Here is a 17,838-nt window from a genome sequence, read left to right as displayed (position 1 = left end):
TTGTAGGAGATTGCTTGTGGAAGGGTCTCTCCGAATAGCCATCCACGTCCGCATTATCTTAGAACGATTTCAAAAAGCAAATAAAATAACAACAAAACAAGAGGGAAGCTTTATTTTTGTTTGTTAAATTGTTGGTGGAAAGCTGTGCAACAAACTTTGAATAACCATATCATCATCACCTTTTATCACAAGAGAACCACACAGGCTTCTCCGGAGGTTCACACCAAAGCTATTTTGTCCATATTTTTAAGAATATTTTCATAGCTTTCCTAACATAGCAATGTGTGGGTTCATGAAGAATGAGACACGTGGAAAAATAAATGTGTTGTGTGATTGTCCTTTTCATTTCTCTTTTGCATCATTTTCATCTACTCTTAGGTTATGTTTCTGGATTGGTCAGCAATAGCATCAGAGTTTTAGCACACAAAAAAATCGGTCAGCGTCAGAGATGATGTAAGTCAAAGATTGTGTCAAGTCATCGCATTAGGAGATTCTCGAACAAGGCCTCTCACCACAGCGTTTTAATTAATGGGCTACTAATGGACTTAAGCCTTACATTGTAATGGGTTTATGTTATGCTATTGTTGCCAGGTTGTTTCCATCTAACTTATAATTTTGCAATGTATTAATAGCGTTTAAACCTTATTTACCTTATTAGAAAACATGATGACAAAAAGTAATCTTTGTAGGATATCTACATATGTATAAATTCATATAAATATATGAAAGTAGTAGTAATTGGTTTGTAATAGTAAATAGTAAATACTAAAGATAAATGTACCTTTTTTTTTTTGTCAACAACAATATCACTTTGATACATTAAAACAATATATACAACCTGATGATAAAAACAATATTTCTAAATTATCTAAATTAAATTTGTATAAATTAATGATTTATCTAAACAATATTTCTAAGTAAATACTAAAGATATATACAACTTGATGATAAAAACAATATTTCTAAATTATCTAAATTAAATTTGTATAAATTAAATGATAAATTAATGTATTAAACTAGTAATTAACTGGTATGAAATATAACTTAATACTAGCAAATTTTTTTTTTTGTGGGTTTGGTTACCTATTAATGAATGTATAAAAGATGATAAATAAACTTAACATTAGTACCAAAAAAAAAAAAGCTAAATAGACAATGGATTCCACTCTATCTCCATGTCAGCAGTAACTAGATTTTTTTTTTTTTGACGATAGTCAGCAGTAACTAGATATTGCATGTGAAAGATGACGTTTTAGAGTGTGCAGACAGGCAATTAATATTAGTGGTAGTAATGTTACCTATCAAAGCAAAAAAATCACTTTGTCTTAAACTCTTAATTAGCATTAACCAAAAAAAGGAAAACAAATCTTGGTAAATATAATCTTCAGGATCCTCCATATAAGCTCACGCTTTCAAGATTCCTAGTTTAATTTGTACATACAGACACAATTAATTTATTTTTTATATTTTTTTTTCAACCCTCTAGACTAGATATATATGATGGTTTTTGTTCTGATGCTTCTTCGATCGTATCTTTTGCATGATTAACATTGTCGATTTTAACTATTTTTATATGTGAATAATAGTACTGCTGATTTATATATGACGACGAGCATGGAAAAATACAAGAATTTATCAGATTTTCTCAAGAGATTCTACATTCCTTCGTACGTTCTCTCACCTGATGAAGCCGAGCCTTTGGTGCAACCTAGTAGTAGTACTCCACCGGAGAGCCCGATCCTCGTATTCATCAACTCCAAAAGCGGAGGTCAACTAGGAGCTGAACTCATCCTTACCTACCGCACTCTGCTCAACGATAAGCAGGTCTTTAATTATATCAATTTACCCTAGCTAATTAAACGATTCGTTGGTCTTTTGGAAAAATCTAGAAAACGATCTTGAATAATTGATTTCTTCTTGATTACGGAATCCTGTATTTTTTTCGACCTAAAACCCTAAAATCAAACTTTACTGAAATATTACAAATATTAAAATTACAAAAGAATGGTCTGAATTGATGTAATAAAAAGAAAAGAATGGTCTGAATTACTTAAATCATATACTATATCACGTTTGTTGTGTAGGTTTTTGATCTAGAGGCAGAGACTCCGGATAAGGTGCTGCAGAGAATTTATCTTAATCTAGAGAGGCTAAAGGACGATGGTTTCGCTTGCAAGATTCGAGACAAGTTGAAAATAATCGTGAGTTATATTCTTTGGTATGTAGAAAAATAGTGTTTATAATTAAGTGATTATAGAGCATGAGTTATGTTTTAAATCAGGTTGCAGGGGGAGATGGAACAGCTGGTTGGCTCCTTGGAGTTGTCTCTGATCTTAAATTATCTAATCCACCACCAGTTGCTACGGTTCCTTTGGGTACAGGAAACAACCTTCCATTTGCATTTGGATGGGTTAGTATAAATGTTCATATATATTAGACTGGTTCACATGAATGTCACCATCATATGTTTTCAAAGTCTTATAAAATTTCATCTTCAGGGTAAGAAAAATCCTGGAACAGGTAGGTCTTCCGTGGAGTCCTTTTTGGATCAAGTGATCAACGCAAAAGAGATGAAGATAGACAAGTACTTAACACATATATATTCCATATATTCTCTTATAATTTTCAAATTATATACTTTAATATTTGGGTTGATATATGTATTCATTTTTTCATCTTAATTAAGTTGGCACGTACTTGTGAGGATGAAGGCACCGGAAAAAGGCTCTTGTAATCCTATGCCACCTCTTGAGCTACCGCATGCATTTCATAGTGTTTTACCATCAGATCAAGAATATATGGTAAGATATATTATCATCTTCTCTTGGGACGCACCATCTCTTCCTTTTCTACTTAATTTTATGATCAGAATTTTCAAAATTTCCAGGAAGGTTACCAAACATTTCGTGGGGGATTCTGGAATTACTTTAGCCTTGGTAAGAATTTATGCTCTTTACTCTTTTTTTTTTCCCTCCATAAACAGCACTGTAGATAAATGATATCATGTCATTGGATTTATAAGTTAGTTGTAAATATGACTTGTCATTACAATATCAGCCATTTAATCAATCTTACTGCAGGAATGGATGCTCAAGTATCTCATGAATTTCATTCCCAGAGAAAACGTCACCCAGAAAAGTTTAAAAACCAGCTGGCTAATCAGGTTTACATACCCTTTTTTTTTTTTTAACCTTGTCTTGATCAAGTGATGTGGCTCTAATGTTTTCATTAATGGGACAACTTGTGCCTAATTCACGCGATTACATTTTATAGTGTAAACTAAAATAACAAAAAAAACTAACAAGTAATGTTTCCAATTGATTTACATGACGTTCCAGAGCACATACCTTAAGCTTAGTTGCACACAAGGATGGTTTTTTGCCTCTCTTGTTCACCCTTCTTCACTGTAAGTATCAATTTCTTGTTGCTTATCCATTAGTTGTTTCCTCTCTTGTTGGGATCTAAAACCCCGAAAACAGAAAGAAGTCAATGAAAGCTCTAATACTATATGGCGTGCAGAAACATAGCTCACCTTGCAAAGGTTCAAATTTGTAACAAAAATGGACAATGGAATGACCTTGACATTCCCAAAAGGTAACTATATAAATAGAAGGTTATACGAGGCTTCTTGTACAATGATAATTAGTTAACATTGATCTTTGTCCTGGCAGCATTAGGTCCATAGTATGTTTGAATCTTCCTAGCTTTTCTGGAGGACTAGATCCTTGGGGAACACCAAATCCCAAGAAACAACGTGATGTATGCTTTTAACATTCTCTTCACATTGCTTCAATATAATCTAAATCTACTAAAAACAATGTTTTACTTTCTTTGTGGATGTCTCAACAGAGAAGCCTAACTCCACCATTCGTTGACGATGGACTCATCGAAATAGTTGGGTTTAGAAATGCTTGGCATGGTCTTGTTCTGCTCACTCCAAATGGTCATGGGACAAGACTTGCACAGGTAAGTAAATTTAAAGTTGTATAAGACAAAATTGTGAGTAAGCCCACATTTTAAACCCAACATGTGTGTGTGTGTGTGTGCGCGTTTTTGTATAGGCAAACCAAATCCGGTTTGAATTTAAGAAAAGTGCAGCGAAGCATGCATACATGAGAACGGATGGAGAGCCATGGAAACAACCACTTCCACTGGATGATGAAACTGTGATGATAGAGATCTCACATCATGGACAAGTCAACATGCTTGCAACCCAAAATTGCTGCTCCAAAAGCATGAACGAGTCTTCTTCCACAACCCCGGTTTAGTGATGATGAAGATGACTGATCCAAAGTTCTTGGATATTTCTTTTCGTAGATATTCAGTTGTTATATTTGACTCTTAAAACAATCTTCCACCTTTTTTTATGTGGCTTCTGTGTTTAGACTTTAATTTAAAACTCTAATCTCGTTGGGATGGTTTTTTGTTCCAGAATTTACTAGAAACATTTAAATCAAATCTCTTTCTTGTGCTCGTATATTAATTACTAACGATCAACCAACCTCTATTTCTTGTCCCCTGTTCTTAATCCTAATGTTCAGATATCCAAATCATAACAAAATCACACAGTTATGCGGCTGTTCTCTAGAATGTCCAAAAGTTGACTTTTATCTCCAGGTGAGCTAATTAAACAGACTCCTTTTTTTCCGCAGAAGTAAGATGCTCTCAGTATAAGTCCCTATGTTGAAAACGTTATGTTTCATGCATGCTGATTCATTCTACAGTTACTGTGTGGCCCTTGTGGTCGCGTCCCAACAAACACTTGAAGATTGGGTTTCAAAGCAAGGGATAGACTTCGCCAAGAACTGTGCAAAATCTTTAGGTTTTCGTGTAATGATGTCTCAACAATCAAAGCAAAGGTATAGCAGGTCTCAGATTTGCAAAGACTTAGAAATTTCTGAGATTAGGATGAGGATGGTTACCTGAGGCAGAACTTGCAAAGACTTAAGAGACCTGCACGAAGCTCAACTGAAGTAACCCCTTCTCAGGCCTCAGATGCTTTTCATTGTTATCCCATTTGTACCTTAAATCATACCAACATGAAAATATGAGAAACTGTATTTCCCAAACAAAATTTAGAGCGAAATACATAAGTTGGGACAAGAGAGAAGTCATACCCTCCAATGGCTCCAAGAAGCACTGCATCTGATTCACTTTAACCTCAGGATGCTCTGAAGCCATTGTTGTGACTCTTTTCCTCCACAACATTGATCCCTGCACCCAAAGAAATTTCAGGAAAAAAAAAATGGATTATGGATTTATTTCATCATTTTCTAATTTAGCTGGAAGTTTACTGCAGTTATCAAGAATGTACCTCCAAAATAGTTGGCTTGTGGCCCTTGTCAACAGAACATAGTTAACCGCACCTTTGCTAACCTAAGCAGAATCAGAAACAAGAATGCTATTGAGCAACTCCTACTTTAACCAGACATCAAAAAAAAATTCCAGCAAGATTAAAAGTCTCGTAAATGCGAAAACATGATACCTCACTTGCAGAGTAGGGACTCGGTACACATATCTTGGATCCGTTTTACGCAAAACACCATGGTCATATCCTGAAAGGCAATCAAAGAAATTCCTTTCAGAAAGAATTATACTCTAAGACTGATTTTCGTCTATAACTCAAGTCAAGTTTAGATGCCAAACCTTAAAATGTATATATAGCTGAGACAAGAGGTCACTAGTCACGACATTGATACTTCTTATACAAGGATAAGTGACACGTACCTGGACAATTTCATTAAGACCGTCTTCCCTTTGCAACACCTCTCTGGCCTTTGTCCTGATTTAGATGAAATCTGGATCGAACCTCTAATAGAAAGACTCCTATGCCTGAAGAAAGAAAGAAAAGCAACTTTTTATATACAAGAATTCGAAATAGTAAACCAAGACAAGTTTAAACTAAGAACACGTAAGCATACCGTTGAATACTTTGAGTAGGAAATCAACAAATTAATAGAAGGAAAATGTTTTCTCTGGGCAAGCTTTTTGTCCAAACCCCAGAAGACCTGCAGAAGAAAAGAAATAAACATAAACAATGCTAATACGAGTCTGCGGCAGTTCTAAAACCAAACACCATCTGGTTTATCTCAATCAAGATATGAATATGTATATGTACAATGTAAGATAGGGAAGCAGCCATGAACGACATAATTATTACATGCATAATACCAACGGAAGCAGAAGCCACATGATCTGAAAAGTCTCATCCAGGAGGTGAAACTGCACCAACAATAACACTTTCATCACGTACAGATGTGGGAAGTCCATAAGAACCTAATTTATGAGAAACCATCAGATCAAATGTCTGAATTGTATGAACAATATGCAGATTCAGAATGGGAGAAATAAAAGCCATTTCATTTCCTCTCACTCCACAACCAACATACACAACAGCATGGGAGGTGGAGTACTATGTATATAAACCAATAAACTTACATGTCACCACCAGTTATTGTGTCTCCCTGTGACTGCAAATAAAGTTGAATTCAGTTGAGCATCAAGATTAACACCATATGAACACTTCAATACATAGAGAGATATGCAGTCAAACAAACACATCACCAGAATTGATTGGGCTAGGAACTAGTCCCAAAGACAATCTTTTGTCAAGAGCTGGGACAGAAATACCGCCGAGGGATGTACACATCACATGATATTCTCGCAATCGTTCTTCAAAGGCCTCCTATGAGATATGAAACAAAAGAACCGTGAGAACAGATGAATAGCCCTAGAAAAGAGAAAATAAAGAAAGCCAAGATAAAGAGGATAACTCACGAACCTTGTACGAACATGATCGTTAACTGTTAATCCGGCTGTTTCCTAGTAAACTGATAAAAAGGAAGAAGTTGTCAAGTATCAGTTAAGATATATTACTTGTACAGACGCACAGATGCAAGTATTTGACAAATAAATTAGTTAGGTAGTAAAGTAAAATTGCACAAAGAAGCACAAGAGAACAACCAAACAAACCTTGGATCGTAGCAGAATCTCCTTCAAGATAGGGGTCATTACTTGGCTGGCTCGGAACCTAAGAGAGATAAACAAAATCATCAAGTGATAGTTAATCAATGGAGAAGAGAAGAGGAGGATTTGCCAATAAAATAGAGGTCAGAGAAGAAACCTTGTCCGAGTGATTGGACCCATAGATAGATAAGGACCCACAATTCATGGAGGCCATCTATATATCCTGTGAAGTATAACAAGAGTCAATCAGAATGTATCCAAGAATTTAATCCAGGTTACACAATTAAGAAGAGACACTGTACGACAAAGTTTACTTGCCTCATCCACAATAACGACATTGAAATGTTTTGCAATCAGTAAGTAAAAACGCTCAGCTGTCGTCAACCAGTAATAATACTCAAAGCCTAAATTAATAATTATATCTCGTCACGATCACAGTTACCAAATTATTTAATCAGATGCAACAGTTACAGAAGCACATATGGTGGGAGATAAAAACAAGGGAGTAAATGTAAAATTACACAAAGAAACACAAGAGAAGAAACAAACGAACCTTGGATCGTGGCAGAATCTCCTTCAATATAGGAGCCATTGCTTGACTGGCTCGGAACCTGAGAGAGAGAGAACAAAATCATCAGGTGATAGTTAGTCAATGGAGAAGAGAAGAGGATTTGCCAATAAAATAAAGGTCAGGGAATAAACCTTGCCGAGTAGTTGGACCATAGATATATACTATGGGAGCCATCCACCTGAAGGGCCATAACACCGCTAGCACATTGAGTCATTGGACTGTCGAAGGCAGAGCATCAATAACTTTGTAAACATAATCTGCAATGTAAAATGAAGCATAAACTAGAGGTATCTTTGAAACAATCATAACACTAGTTTATAATTAGCATCGGCTTATTTGCTAAGCTTTGATGAGTGATGAAAGTAGAGATCACAAAAACACAGAGCAGAGACATGAACTACAAACCTGGCACAGCCGCATGATGAGCAACTCTTTTGACAGCACCTCAACTTGCTCTTTGCTTGGCACCTACATCGAAAAGAGATAAAACTGTACCTTAGGATCATATAATAAGGGAAACAAAATTGACATGTAGAAACAGAGAGAGCTAGAAGAAACCTGTGGATGGTGACATAAGCCTCATGAGTTCTTTCATCTGAGGACTATTATATCCCAGCATGTGTGAAAATTTTGCAGCATAACCCAAAGAATCATCTAATGGAATGATGCTACAATACTTGTACATCCTGCAATGTTAATTCATGAAACTAGAGGTGACAAAAACACAGAGCAGAGACATGAACTGCAAACCTGGCACAGCCGGACGATGAGCCAACTCTTTTGACAGCACTTCAACTTGCTCTTTGCTCTTTCTAAAACCCACACCAAGAATCAGAGATCCTAAAACACCAGATATAAGAAAGTTAGACAAATCCAACAAGAAACAACATGGTGAAGTGAGGAGGGATGAGACCAAATTATATGCGAAGATGTAAAAAAAGCAAACCTCTGGTTTTAGTTCGCTTAAAGTAAGAGCCCGATTGAAGGCTAACAAGGCCATCTCCTTGGACATATATTGCTTGGCTGCAGTTTTGGCTGGCCCGGAACCTGAGAGAGAGCGAACAAAATCATCAGGTAATAAATACTGTAGTTCAAATGAGAAGAGAAGAAAAGAGGATTTGCCAATAAAAACAAAATCAGACATAAGTGAAGGATGATATGAAACAAAACCTGGAGGTGCTCTTCTTGGACATTGGGAAGAGAGAGTGTCAATAAGAAGAGAGAGTGTACCTTTGGGAAGACTTGGTCTAAGACCTTCAAGGCAAACAAAACCAACCGATCAGTGATGGACTGACTACAAGAGTGTCAATAAGAGAGAGCGTACCTTTGGGAAGACTTGGTCTAAGACCTTCAAGACATACCTAAAATCTCAATCAGCATAACCACAAACAATGATGTCAGCCTGTGGATATGCAACCAAAACCCACATAAATAGATAGTGAGACAAAGAGATCATAACATAAAGCTAAAAGGTGTATAGATGTGAGGTAACCAGAAGATAATAAAAAAAATAACAGACGAGAAGAAAAATTAACCATATCAGAGTGTACCTTTGGGAAGGCCTTCAAGGCAAACGTATAATTCCAACCAGCATAACCACGAACAATGATGTCAGCCTGTAAATATATGCAATCAAAACACAAACACATAAATGTACAGACGAGCTTTATGAAGATAATGAATTCACATAGAAAGAGAGTTTGACGTCATAAATAAGGGTAAATCAGACATACCTATAGCAATGTGGTGGGTAAAACTAGGAGAACAGGAACAAACAGCACCATTATCAATTCCACTTCGTCTCTCAGGGTCCCTACAACAAATAATAAAATTCCCATTTAAATCAAACTGCAAAATTAACAATGATCAGATAATAACACAAAAATCAGACATAAGTGAAGGATGATTATGAAACAAAACCTGGAGTGGAGGTGTTCTTCTTCTTGTTGTTGTTGGCTCATGGATGGAATGGTGTCATTCAATGGAATTAGTTGTACACATATGGTCTCTAGCTTGCTTGAATAATGATGATCTCCTTAAAAAGAAAAAGAAACCAAAAACAACAACAACTTTAAAGCAAATTTTATCGATCAAATCAGTAGAACCAGTTTGGTGTTGTTACCTTTATAAGCAAGCACGTTAACGACGATTGTGTTCTGAATCTACTTCATTCTTCAGCAAAAAATCATCAACGAAAGAGTCAAATAAATCAATCAACGCCCACCTGTTTCACAGAACCAAAAAGAAACAAATACAAAACTATATTCACACACACTAAAGTCACTAACTAAGTCAGAATCATAGAATTTATAAGAAAAGAAAAGAATACATACCTCTCTCTCTCTGACTTGTTTGCTCTCTCGTCACCATTATAATGCTTCAACTGAGAATTAGAAGACAAAAGAAATTTCAAATCACACACCACAACAACTCTTGATGTAAGCCTGTGGTTATGCAATGAAAACACACATAAAGGTACGAAATTTATCATATCACTCCCCCTCCACGATCTGCATCAAAGAGAGACATAGATTCATTAAAAAGACACTGAATATAAAAACTAGTAAAAAAAAGGAACAAAGTTAAGGAACAAAGTTAAGGAACAAACTCTTGTAGGAAAGAATCTGTGGATCATCGATCTCTCATCTGAATGTGTGTAGACAGCACGAACAAGCAATAAGGTTTCCTAGCGTAATCCAGTCATCCCTTCCATTCCACCAAGTACCTTCACAAATACCACATAAAAAAGGAGTACAATATTTTGTAAGAGAAAGCCTTCATAATAAAACAGAGCAGATAAAAATCGTAGGAATCCATACCTTATCAACAGTGATCGATTACATAGATCAGAACACCAATCGATTAGCACTAAACACGAGACAAGCCCCTCAAAGTGTATATACCCTGAAATAATGAAATAATAGTTGCATCAAGTCAACACACTTAGAACGGGAAGGATGGGGACTTGATATATTCAAGACGTAGGATCTAACCAAGTAATTATAACTATAAAGAAAGAGTTATCAGTACCCTCATTTGGATCAAGTAATGAGGTTTCCTAAAGCAATCCAGTCATAACTCTCTTCCCACCAATAACCTTGCTTGCATCCTGAAGAAAAAAGACACAAAAATCTGAAGTAAATCCACAATTACAGAATGTAGAGAAACATAAACTGGTAAGACAAGTGTTTGGAACTGTAACCTGAGCAGCAGACGCAATCTACTTATATGGTTCTAGCTTCATACGCAAACCATTCATTTCCACAATGTTTTTTCTTCTCTTCAAACCCTCACACACATTAATCTCGATGGTCCGCATGTACGATGGTCCGCATGTACGAAACAGAGATATGTAATTTCACTTATACAGAAAGAAAGAAAAAAAAAAGATTAAGAGGAAGAACACTACCTGAAGATGTAGCGCAGAGAAGACAACGATCCATCATCAGAACCATTAACCTCCGAGCAAAGCATCCTCCACAATTTAAAATAAAAGATCCAAGAGTTAAAATCAGATGAACACAATGATAAGATAAATAATATAAACTTTTAAGAAAAGATGATCGAACAAGAAAAAAACCTGTCGCATATCCGTGTTACTTTGTCATCATGTTGTAATGATTTAAGAGTGTACTCTTCCCCATATATAACCACGTCGGTCCATAAGCAAGCTGTAAATTGAAATCATCATCAGAATACTTAAAAAACATCATTCACAAAAAGACATATCTTAAGATAAAGTTTCAATCAAAGATCTCAAGTTGCAGCACCTTAAAAAGAATTGGTTTGCAAAATCAGACAGAGACCATCAAAGAAAAAACAAAGCAGAGTTATATGTTACGAACAAGCATGGGAAGTAAGTAAAATTTAATCGATGTTAAGACAGACGAGTACGAGTTGTTGTGGCATAAATAAATAAAAGCTGAAACTACATGATCTCACATGCAGGGACACAGAAAGATAATATGTGCAGATAGATACAGACTTATAGCTCACCTGCTGAGTCAATCTGTTGTCCACCATTAAAGACTTCTAACTCACCTGCTATGTCAAATTTTCCACACAAGCTTGGCTGCAATAGATTCACGTCCTGGAGTCTGCAAAAAAAAATTGTAGAAGAAAAGAGTCATATGAAAAGTCTGTTAGCCATATAGCAAGAAATATATTCTGACTTGAGTTTCTTCAGACGGTCCTGAAATTGGAAAAACAACTTATGAGCAAAGTGGGACGGTAGAGCTTATATGCAACAACAATTATAAGGAGAACATTACCAGGTCGGTAGAGCTCTGCATCTGAAGCCTATCTGAATTGCTGAGCAAGATTACTGCCCCCTGGTTACAGAGATCAGAACCCCAATCGATTAGCATCACGTCAAAGTGTATACCCTGAAATAATGAAAAAAATAGTTGCATCACCTCAACACACTTAGAACGAAAAGGATGAGGAATTGATATATTCAAAATGTATGATCTAACCAAGTAAAATTATAAGTAGAAAGAGTTATCATATGGATAAAGCAATGAGGTTTCCCAAAGCAATCCAGTCATACCTCTCATCCCACCAATAACCTTGCATGGTTGCATCCTGAAGGAAAAAAAAGAAGACACAAAAATCTGAAGTAAATCCACAATTACAGAACTGTGGACTGGTAAGACAAGTATTTGAAACTGTAACCTGAGTTAAACAAAGCAGTAGACACAATCTCCTTGTATGGTTCTAGCTCCATACGCAAACCATTCACTTTTACAATGTTTTATTCCTTCTCTTCAAACCCTCCTCACACACATTAATCTCGATGGTCTGCATCAAAGAAACAGATATACGTAATTTGACTTATATAGAAAGAAAAGAAAGAAAGAAAAGACAAATTGGTTAAGAGGAAGAAGACTACCTGAAGAGGTAGCACAGAGAAGACAAGGATCCATCAGACCATCACCCACCGAGCAAAGCATCCTCTAAAATCTACAATAACAGATCCAAGAGGTAAAAATCACATTGAACATGATCAAACAATAGAAAGTAGAAAACACAATAAGACACTGGAGAAGAAATCAAACTTCACCAACAATAGCAAATCTCATAAACTCATTAAGGGGAAAGAAAAAGAAGAAGAAGAAGATGTAGCAAAGAGATATATCAGAAGAAGAAACTTACCAAAACAGATGATGAAGAGAAAGATTCAACAACAGAGAAAACCCCACTCTGCAATCTGCATTAAAGAGAGAAGATATTTTTAGCTTTTGTACAAAAACAACAAAACAAAGTGGAAGAATTTAAAGCTTGCAGTGCCAGAATATAAGTTCACAAGTGTTTGCAGCAATGTAAAGAATTTCATTTGGCTGCATTGTCTCCGTAAAATCTACAGGAGGCAAACACCTCGACCTGCATTTCAGTATTTAAACACATCAGATCCAATACAAAAATGTTGAAAGTTTGTATATAAAGTTAAAAGTTAAGAGCAAAACCCAACTAACCTTCTCCTTTGATAGACTGAGAACAGCAGTAGAAGCACTCACCTCCGAAATCCGGCAAAGTGGACCACCATTAAGCAATATTTTCATGCAAGCTAGGCCATTCAAAGTCCCATCCTGTAATGCATAAAAAAAGAGAATGCATAAGATCCACTAAAGTTGATTTCTCTGTCATTTATAAAAAGAGATGATTGCATCTAAGAGTTTTTTTTTACCTCTGCACCAGCAGCGAGCACAGATCCCTCCGGATTGAACGCATGAGCCAACTGTTGTCCTCCAACATCTCTTTAACTCTTTAAATAAAATTCATCTGACTCTTATTATCCTCTCGTGGGCTCTCCTTGCAAATTGCATAAGATCTGCCACACAAAACTAAGTAGGTCAAGCAATGACTCAGATAAGAAGCAGAAAAAAAATGTTACCACTTACAGGTTGTTCCGAGAGAGAGGATCGTTGCTATCATGGACAGAGCAAGGTCCTCCGATCCACACTTGCAAAACGACACTGGCTTGCACCATATCTCTAGGTCACCAAAGATTCAGAGAGTTAGAAGACAAGAGAATTATATAAATATAATGAAATAATCTAACAGGTGTCAGGTGGTGAATGTTACTTACACAGATGGTGAAGCAGGAGGATTACGAAGAACACGAACTTGTTGAGGTATGTTATGAGAGTTTCCAATTCTTCAAAACCATCTCGGATCTGCTTCTGCACAATTTAATTTAGAAGAAACGTCAGATAGAAAGAGAGCTCCTACCTAGTCTTAGCTAAGAAGTTGAATATCACAAAAATTTGTATACCTTGGTCGGAGTTGAAGATGAGATTAGTTGTAGTGAGAAACGCCATGGTCACAACGAAAACAGCAACAACAAGGTCCAAGAGATTACCTGAAGATGTAGCGCAGAGAAGACAAAAATGATCTATCGAAGTTCAAGACCATCACCAACCGATCAAAGCATCCTCCTCCACAATCTAAAATATATAACAGAGCGAAGAAGAGTTAAAAATCGCATAAACATAATATAAAAAAAGGCCTTGAACGACTCAATTTTAGAAACCAAACCCTAGAAGAAAAATCAACATGAATTAGAGTGACAACGATCAGTCAAATCCATCACCGATCAATCGTACCATCCTTCACAAATCTAAACCAACAAAACAAAAACGAGAAGTTAATAACATGTAATTAGAAAAAAACCACCGAATCAAAGAGACAAGACATAATCAAATAGAGATGGGTTTAATTAGAAGAAGGAACCTGTGAGAACGTGCCTAAAGACGTAGCAGCCTGGAGAAGTTTACGCCATGATCATATCATAATTGGGTTCCAAAACACCTGCAAAAACAAACAAAGAAACGTAAGGAACAGAACAAAAAACGAAAGTAAAAGATGTATTAAGAGGAAGAACAAAACCCCTTGAAGACGTAGCACATAGAAGTTTGTTTCCATCAAAGCCTGTCAAAGAGGCTTCATGTTCTTGATGCTGTCTGGGATATAACAAAGGGATACTGTCAAAGAGGCAACATGAAGTAACGACAGAGCAAAGGAATCCTTCAAGATAAACTGAGACATGACAGCAACGTAATCTGGAAACACACAAGAAACAGAGGACCAACAACTAGCCAAAATTAAATAAAACAACTGATAAGGCAAAAAGGTGTATAGATGTAAGGTAACCTGAAAGTTGAACTTAGAAATCAAACGCACTCCCACACAGAAACCTTAGTTCCTCGTAATCCGCATCAAAGAGAGAAAGAAGTTTTTTCACTTATATAGAAAGAAATTAAGTCATAAATTAAGAGGAAGAACACTACAAGAGTGTCAAAAGAAGAGAGTGTACCTTTGGCTTAGGGAGACTTGGTCTAAGACCTTCAAGGCAAACCTAGAATTCCAATCAGCATAACCACGAACAATGATGTCGGCTTGTAAAATATGTGCAATAAAAACACACACAAAAAGGCATCAAAGAGAGATATAGATTCATTAAAAAGACATTGAATACAAATAATAGTTAAAAAGGGACAAAGTTTAAGAACAAACTCGCATAGGGGATAATCTGCGGATCATCGATCTCTCATCTGAATGTCGTGTACACAGCAAGAACGTCATCTGGGAATATACAAAAGCAACAGAGGAGCAACAATTAGCCAATATTACATCAAAAAACTGATAGGCAAAAAAGGAAGAAGACTACCTGAAGAGGTAGCGCAGAGAAGACAGGGATCCATCAGAACCATCACCCACCGAGAAAAGCATCCTCCACAATCTAAAATAACAGATCCAAGAGGTAAAATAAGAAGATGAACATAATAATAAGATCAAACAAGTATCAAACGCTAGAAATATGTGCAGCATTAGAGATACAGAGCAAAAAGGGGAAAGAGACAGGGCGTTGTGCATCAGGTTACTAAAGGGAAAGAGAAAACAGAAAAATAAAGACCATTCTCTCAAGCATTATTGGAATATTAATAAATCAAACTTGCATGTGAAGGTTAGTAAGCATTTGAAATGAGCTAGAGATGCAAATAAAAGCTAAAAAAATACAAAACAAAGGAGCTAGAAAATTACCAGGTCTGTAGAGCTTTGCATCTGAAGCCTATCTGAATCGCTGAGCAAGATTGTTGCAGCCCCTGGTTACATAGATCAGAACACCAATGGATTAGCATCAAACACAAGACAAGCCCCTCAAAGTGTATACCCTGAAATAATGAAAAAAGTTGTTGCACCAAGCCAACACACTTAGAACGGGAAGGATGAGGACTTGATATATTCAATGTAAGTAGTGGGATTTAAGAACAACCTCAAGCATCAGAAGATATAATTGACGACTTCATCTTTAAAAAAATATGTAAAGGTGGTCTACACTAACCTGCTGTTCCGGAGAGTTAACTCTTGTAGCTGCGACTTCAGGTCATTGAATGATTACCTGAATGTCTGTATGCATCAAAAGAATCTAAAAAAAAACACTAAAAAGAGACAGGAGAACACGATGGTCTGCATCAAAGAGAAAAAGATATATGTAATTTCACTTATATAGAAACAAAGAAAGAAAGAAAAAACAAATTTGGTAAGAGGAAGAACACTACCTGAAGATGTAGCGCGCAGAGAAGACAAGGATCCATCAGAACCATCACCCCACCGAGAGATCAAACCTCACCAACAATAACAAATCTCATAAAGTCATTAAGGGGAAAGAAGAAGAAGATGTTAGCACAAGATATATATCAGAAGAAGAAACTTACCAAAACAGATGATGAAGAGAAAGATTCAACAACAGAGCAAACCCCACTGTGCAATCTGCATCAAAGTGAGAGAGAAGATATATTTTTGTTAGCTTATAATACAACAACAAGAAAATCGCATACATAGGAATTAAGAAGTGTGGGGAATTAAACATCCAAAGAGATAAAACAACCTGCCAAGAACAAAAAGAGAAGACGAACGCTTGACAAACGATCAATCAAAGTAAATCACCAATCAGAGCGTAATATATATCCTCCATAAACCTAAAATCAAACAAAACAAAGTGAAAATTCATAAGAGAGAGAGAGAGAGAGAGAGAGAGAGCAAATTAGATAAAACGAGTGACAAAAATAAGATTTTTAGAAATCAAACCGTAGGAGGAGCGATGATGAGTGATCGGATCATCATAAATTCGATATCAAAACACCTGCAATAAGAGGACGAATAAGAAACTTACTTAGTTTAGTTACTTAGGGAACCAAAACAAAAAATATCAGAGACGCTCTGCGTCTGATATTATAACAGAGCGAAGAAGTGATTAAATTGGAAGGTATGCACAGTACAAGAAAAAAAAAAAACAGTTGAGATCAGAGAGACCAAACCCTAGGGGAAAGAATTCAGAAGGGTAGAAGCGATCGATGATCGGGTCATCATAAATTCGATTCTAAAACTCATCTGCAAAAAGACAAAAGATATATGGAAGCGTTAAGAATAAGAAGAAGAAGAAGAATAACAGAGCAAATATCGAAGCAATGCAATTGAGATTTGAGAGAGAGAGACAGAGACCACCAAACCCTAGAATAAGAATATCACAAGTAGCGAAGATGATCCGTTTGAAAACAAAATCAGGGAGATTGTTGAATAGAGTATCACACCACACCACACCGAAGAACAAAAAAGGAAAATAGAACTTTGGAAAGAGTGAAGAAGCATTATTTATAGATGAAGAAAGAAGTCTATAATTATTTATGACGGTCACGATTTCATCATCTTAATTTTCAACGCTCCAGATTAAATAGTTCCTTTAGTCAAACATCTTTGACTCCTTTCTTTCCTTTTTCTCTACTTTCTTTTTTTCTTTTAAACAAAAACAAAATCTATTTTCTTTTTTGAATTTAGTATCTTTTTTTCACTGACGAAAATCTAACCAAACAACGAAACTGACAACAATACTGCAATATATGGACCGACATTTAATGGGCTGGGCTTACTACTTTACTGCCGCCATATTGCTATTTTACTAAACGTTGTCGTTTGATATTAACGATTGTAGAATTGGATTTGATGATTTTGTATGTAATCTGTGACCAGATAAACCGGTTAATAACCTGGTTTTGTTACATAATCGTAGTAACTTTCCATGATTTTTCTAGTTATCCTTTTTCAAATTAATTTTTTATCTCAAGCTTGGGTCTATTACTACCATGAGAGAGTATTTTATAATCACTAATCAGAGAGACTATTTATTTACATTGTTGTGAAAAAAAAAATGAAGAAAATTCTTATTTGTAAAATAAACAAATAAAAGAAATTTACTCTTCCTCGTCACCAAAAAAAAAAAGAAATCCTATTTTCTAATATTG

The 17,838-nt window shown here is 35.9% G+C and overlaps 1 protein-coding gene and 1 pseudogene across 51 annotated transcripts; one reads left to right on the top strand and one right to left on the bottom strand.

The window, feature by feature from the left end:
• Positions 1–1,156: 1,156 nt before the first annotated feature.
• Positions 1,157–4,477, top strand: LOC104730543 (diacylglycerol kinase 6-like; annotated as a pseudogene). Its single transcript, XR_015575320.1, has 13 exons — positions 1,157–1,371; positions 1,587–1,824; positions 2,085–2,201; positions 2,282–2,410; positions 2,499–2,584; positions 2,687–2,801; positions 2,888–2,936; positions 3,081–3,163; positions 3,339–3,406; positions 3,520–3,594; positions 3,672–3,759; positions 3,850–3,966; positions 4,062–4,477. The product of XR_015575320.1 is annotated as a diacylglycerol kinase 6-like (transcript).
• Positions 3,212–17,165, bottom strand: LOC104730544 (uncharacterized). Of its 50 annotated transcripts, none has more exons than XM_087479612.1 (61): positions 17,050–17,148; positions 16,858–16,930; positions 16,628–16,682; positions 16,428–16,518; positions 16,255–16,309; positions 16,099–16,164; positions 15,882–16,006; positions 15,581–15,642; positions 15,207–15,278; positions 15,053–15,121; positions 14,853–14,934; positions 14,426–14,499; positions 14,270–14,347; positions 14,075–14,156; positions 13,812–13,983; positions 13,626–13,719; positions 13,438–13,530; positions 13,224–13,367; positions 13,012–13,125; positions 12,843–12,919; positions 12,692–12,746; positions 12,429–12,499; positions 12,212–12,337; positions 12,087–12,121; positions 11,809–11,922; positions 11,710–11,729; positions 11,534–11,634; positions 11,118–11,208; positions 10,948–11,012; positions 10,740–10,867; positions 10,568–10,646; positions 10,357–10,441; positions 10,146–10,262; positions 10,007–10,047; positions 9,871–9,920; positions 9,660–9,761; positions 9,458–9,572; positions 9,271–9,350; positions 9,088–9,153; positions 8,862–8,939; positions 8,708–8,791; positions 8,484–8,584; positions 8,288–8,377; positions 8,096–8,223; positions 7,943–8,005; positions 7,669–7,794; positions 7,520–7,577; positions 7,285–7,370; positions 7,124–7,189; positions 6,973–7,030; positions 6,782–6,830; positions 6,565–6,685; positions 6,439–6,470; positions 6,161–6,276; positions 5,922–6,008; positions 5,728–5,832; positions 5,486–5,555; positions 5,315–5,376; positions 5,118–5,214; positions 4,923–5,023; positions 4,448–4,816 (listed from the first exon to the last, which is right to left on the bottom strand). In XM_087479612.1, the coding sequence occupies exons 25-30, from the start codon at positions 11,902–11,904 to the stop codon at positions 10,758–10,760; spliced, it is 483 nt and encodes a 160-aa protein (XP_087335738.1). In that variant the 5' UTR covers positions 11,905–11,922; positions 12,087–12,121; positions 12,212–12,337; positions 12,429–12,499; positions 12,692–12,746; positions 12,843–12,919; positions 13,012–13,125; positions 13,224–13,367; positions 13,438–13,530; positions 13,626–13,719; positions 13,812–13,983; positions 14,075–14,156; positions 14,270–14,347; positions 14,426–14,499; positions 14,853–14,934; positions 15,053–15,121; positions 15,207–15,278; positions 15,581–15,642; positions 15,882–16,006; positions 16,099–16,164; positions 16,255–16,309; positions 16,428–16,518; positions 16,628–16,682; positions 16,858–16,930; positions 17,050–17,148; the 3' UTR covers positions 4,448–4,816; positions 4,923–5,023; positions 5,118–5,214; positions 5,315–5,376; positions 5,486–5,555; positions 5,728–5,832; positions 5,922–6,008; positions 6,161–6,276; positions 6,439–6,470; positions 6,565–6,685; positions 6,782–6,830; positions 6,973–7,030; positions 7,124–7,189; positions 7,285–7,370; positions 7,520–7,577; positions 7,669–7,794; positions 7,943–8,005; positions 8,096–8,223; positions 8,288–8,377; positions 8,484–8,584; positions 8,708–8,791; positions 8,862–8,939; positions 9,088–9,153; positions 9,271–9,350; positions 9,458–9,572; positions 9,660–9,761; positions 9,871–9,920; positions 10,007–10,047; positions 10,146–10,262; positions 10,357–10,441; positions 10,568–10,646; positions 10,740–10,757. The 50 variants fall into 50 exon arrangements, with proteins under 50 accessions (XP_087335745.1, XP_087335738.1, XP_087335734.1 ...); XM_087479608.1 differs by having other exon boundaries at positions 4,448–4,805; XM_087479599.1 differs by having other exon boundaries at positions 4,448–4,805; positions 6,161–6,222.
• Positions 17,166–17,838: the final 673 nt, after the last annotated feature.

This window comes from Camelina sativa, chromosome 12, assembly GCF_030686135.1.
Source record: "Camelina sativa cultivar CO46 ecotype springtype chromosome 12, ASM3068613v1".
NCBI classification, from domain to species: Eukaryota; Viridiplantae; Streptophyta; class Magnoliopsida; order Brassicales; family Brassicaceae; genus Camelina; species Camelina sativa.
Note: the sequence above shows the minus strand (reverse complement) of the source record. Positions and strands in the feature narration are given on the sequence as shown.

What these genes read in the sequence shown, in the direction of transcription:
- LOC104730544 (XM_087479598.1), bottom strand. Translation starts at nt 11,904, where the DNA reads ATGCTAATCGATTGGGGTTCTGATCTCTGTAACCAGGGGGCAGTAATC. An exon ending in TGCAGAGCTCTACCGACCTG is followed by an intron (nt 11,730 to 11,808) that starts GTAATGTTCTCC and finishes TTCCAATTTCAG; the next exon opens with GACCGTCTGAAGAAACTCAA. An exon ending in GACCGTCTGAAGAAACTCAA is followed by an intron (nt 11,635 to 11,709) that starts GTCAGAATATAT and finishes TTTTTTTTGCAG; the next exon opens with ACTCCAGGACGTGAATCTAT.